General features: G+C 56.1%; 2 protein-coding genes across 2 annotated transcripts; one reads left to right on the forward strand and one right to left on the reverse strand.

Moving 5' to 3' along the window:
- Nucleotides 1-237: 237 nt before the first annotated feature.
- Nucleotides 238-2,080, forward strand: ETH_00036055 (uncharacterized protein; the record flags this gene model as incomplete). The annotated part of the gene is made up of 6 exons (XM_013379729.1): nucleotides 238-353; nucleotides 445-820; nucleotides 1,022-1,100; nucleotides 1,463-1,542; nucleotides 1,675-1,775; nucleotides 1,918-2,080. The coding sequence occupies 6 exons, from the start codon at nucleotides 238-240 to the stop codon at nucleotides 2,078-2,080; spliced, it is 915 nt and encodes a 304-aa protein (XP_013235183.1).
- A 201-nt stretch (nucleotides 2,081-2,281) lies between these two features.
- Nucleotides 2,282-3,383, reverse strand: ETH_00036060 (uncharacterized protein; the record flags this gene model as incomplete). Its single annotated transcript, XM_013379730.1, has 3 exons — nucleotides 2,282-2,401; nucleotides 2,782-3,069; nucleotides 3,366-3,383. 3 exons carry the CDS (start codon nucleotides 3,381-3,383, stop codon nucleotides 2,282-2,284), a joined length of 426 nt encoding a protein of 141 aa, XP_013235184.1.
- Nucleotides 3,384-3,622: the final 239 nt, after the last annotated feature.

Consider the following 3,622-nt stretch of genomic DNA (forward strand, 5'->3'; position numbering starts at 1 on the left):
TGCTGCACCCGCGTCTGCTGGCAGCCGCTGGGGATCGTCTGGAGACGATCCCAGAAGATGAGCTGCTGCCAAACCCTCAGAGTGAGCTGCCGAAGCTGCTGTTGCTGCTGCTGCTGCTGCGACTCTTTTGCTGCTGCTGCTGCTGCTATTCCCACTCCTTTTGCTGCTGCTGCTTCCGCTGCTGCTGCAGGCTTCGCTTTGCTGCTGAACTCCCTGGCGCGCTTCCATGAACAGGAAATGACCCTCCGCAGGACACAGCAGCAGCAGCAGCAGCAGCAGCTGGAGCAGCAGCAGCAGGGGCAACAGCAGCAGCTGCTGAAGGGCCCAGATTTAGACGCAGTTCACCTTGCTATGTATGGCCAAATACACTTGTCACTACTCGAGTTTTAGCTTTTGGGGTTTAGGGTTTAGGGTTTAAGGTTTAGGGTTTGGACGTTTGCTCAGTGACAAGTGCTTGGTCAACATCTTGGGCTGGAAGAGGCAGCAGCAACATCAGCAGCAGCAAGAGCAACAGCAACAGCAAGAGCAAGAGCAGAAGCAGAAGCAGCAGCAGCAGCAGCAAACGCCCCCAGGCTTACTGCTGCAGCAGGTGCTGCAAAAGGTAGATGCGCGCGGCTGCTGCTTGGCGCTTGCTGCTTTGTCGCGCCTGCAGCAGCGGGAAGGATTTGCTGCTGCAGCAGCAGCAGCAGCAGCAGCAGCAGCAAGTCAGGTGTCTGTACACCTCAAAACGCTGACAGCGCAGCAAACCGCCACGCTGCTGCACAGCATTTCCAAGTTCCCTCAACTGTGCCCTTCTCTAGCTGGAGACCTTTTGCTTCACGTGAGCTGAGGGTTTAGGGTTTAGGGTTTAGGGTTTAGGGTTTAGGGTTTAAGGTTTGAGGTGCAGCCGAAGCACCAGCCTTTAACATGTCAAGCATCGGCTCGGAGCTGTGGGGACTCCAGGGTTTAGGGTTTAGGGCCAAGGGTTCACAAAGGAGGGTTTAGGGTTTAGGGTTTAGGGTTTAGGGTTTGGGTGTTGCAGCTGCGGCCCCGCGTAAAACACTTGGACCCTGCAGGGTGTGTAAGTGCCCTCAGCGCTTTCCGCCGTCTGGGCATTTCAGGTAACCCTAAACCCTCGAAAACCCTAAACCCTAAACCCTCGAAAGCTCTAAACCCTAAATCCCCAAAAACCCTAAACCCTAAACCCTAGACCCCCAAAAGACCACATGCCGAGATTCAAGCCCGTAGCAGAGCCGGGAAATATTCGAAGGAGGTTTTAGGTCTAAACCCTAAACCTTCAGGCCGCCTAAAACCCTAAACCCTAAACCCTAAACCCTCATCGGGCAAATCGCCGCTAGTCTTGCTGCAAACCCTAAACCCTGCAGTCTCTCAGCGGCGACCGTTTCGAAGCTCGTGGCCTGAAGCAAATGTTCGGGGTTTAGGGTTTAGGGTTTAGGGTTTAAGGTTTGGGGTGCTCCTGCAGGGACAGATTCGCTAGCTGAAGAACTGCAGCAGCAGGCTGCCTCTCAAATCCATCACTGCGACTGGCCAGCGCTGCATGCTGTAAACCCTAAACCCTGGCCCCCAAACCCTAAACCCTAAACCCTATACCATGCGCTAAGCCGTAAACCCTACCCCCTAAACCCTAAACCCTAGCGCACCTTCCCTTGGCTCGACTTTGCTGTGAGCATGCAGCTGGCTTCAATTGCCCGCTCTGGAGGCTTCACACTGCTGCTGCAGGTGCTGCAGCAGCAGCAGCAGCAGCAGCAGCAGCAGCAGCAGCAGCAATCGCCAGCGTGGGAGCAGCTGCGTACGTCTGCAGATGAGTTGGCGTTGTTTTCATGAGAGCTGCGGCCCCCTTTTAGGGTTTAGGGTTTAGGGTTTAGGGTTTAGGGTTTCTGCTCTGCCGTTTCTACGCGTTGCTGCACGTGTCCTCAGGAAGACTGCTGGAAGGGAGCAGCAGCAGCAGCAACAGCAGCAGCAGCGACAAAAGCAGCAGCAGCAGCAGCATCAGCAGCACCAACAGCAGCAGCAGCAGCAGCTTGGTTATAAGCTGATGTCAGCCGAACAGCCGCTGAATGCCCTTCGGGCGTTTCTTTAACTGCGCAACCACCTTCTTCGCTACCTGAGGGTTTAGGGTTTAGGGTTTAGGGTTTAGGGTTTGTAGCAGACCAAAAAGTATTGAGTTTTCTAGGGTTTGGGCAGCGCTCGGAGACCAGCGACCGAAAAAAGGGTTTTGCTGCGCCCTTTCCCCCCAGACCCTCAGCCCAGCAGCTAGGGTTTAGGGTTTAGGGTTTAGGGTTTAGAGGTTAAAGGCCTTTGCAATGTGCTCCGTGTCCCCCAAATCCCATATAACCACTTGCGAACCCCCAAAGCCAAAAACCCCTTTTTCTTCGCTGGCCCGGCAGCTGAACAGAGGCCCCTGCAACGCAAACCCTAAACCCTAAACCCTAATTGTCTCGCCACAAACCCTGCGAATGTGCCTCAAGGGCTGCGAGGGGCTACAGGCAGAAACACCACATCAGCAAAAGCAGCTGCAGCAGCAACAACCGTAGCTGCAGCAGCAGGAGCAGCAGCAGCAGCTACACGAGCAGCAGCTGCAGCAGCACCTGCTGCAGCAGGAGCAACGCCGCTGCACCAGCAGCACCAGCAAAGCCAGCTGCAGCAGCATCAACCACAGCTGCAGCGGCACAGCAGCAGCATCAACCACAGCTGCAGCGGCACAGCAGCAGCACCACCACAGCTGCAGCAGCCGCAGCAAAAAGCACTAGCAGCAGCAGCAGCAGCAGCAGCAGCACTTACCACCTTGAGGTCCTTCTCATGCAGCAGCGGAGGCCCTTTTGCTGCAGCAGCTTGAGACCCCCGCAAGTCCCAAACCCTCGCCACTTCATCTAAGCCGCAGCTGACCAGCAGCCCCGGCAGCTGCTGCTGCTGCTGCAGCGCTGTTGCTGCTCCTGAGTGTGCAGCAATGCGCCACAAACGAGCAGCAGCAGCAGCAGCAGCAGCTCCTCCTGCTGCTGCTGCTGCTAACGGGCCCGATGACGCACGCCGAAAGTCGAGACACTCAATGGACCCGTCCTCAGCGCTCACCTGTACATCCACCAAACCCTAAACCCTAAACCCTAAACCCTAATTAGCTTCACAGCGCTCACTCGCCGCGTCTTTTGAAGTAGGAGACGCACAACCCCACAAAATAATTCCAAACCCTAAACCCTAGCCCCAAACCCTAGCCCCAAACCCTAAACCCTAGTCCCAAACCCTAAACTCAAATCCAACGCCTTAAACCAGAACGCTAAACGTAAACCCTAGACCCTAGCCCCAAACCCTAAACCCTAGTCCCAAAACCCTAAACCCTAGTCCCAAAACCCTAAACCCTAGCCCCAAACCCTACACTCTAGCCCCATACCCTAAACTCTCGCCCCTAACCCTAAACCCTCTCCCCAAACCCTAAGCCCTGGCCCCAAACCCTAAACCCTAGTCCCAAACCCTAAACCCTCGCCCCAAACCCTAAACCCTAGCCCCAGGGCTCACAAAGCAAGTCGCCAGGTTCGCCTGGTTCCAGCAGCAAGCCTCTGCATCTGCGCTGAGGGGCGCAGTGACCTGCAGCAGCAGCAACAGCAGCAGCAGCAGCAGCAGGGGGGTG

The sequence above is a fragment of the Eimeria tenella genome, genomic scaffold (genome assembly GCF_000499545.2).
Source record: "Eimeria tenella Houghton genomic scaffold, Eth_scaff3863, whole genome shotgun sequence".
NCBI lineage: Eukaryota > Apicomplexa > Conoidasida > Eucoccidiorida > Eimeriidae > Eimeria > Eimeria tenella.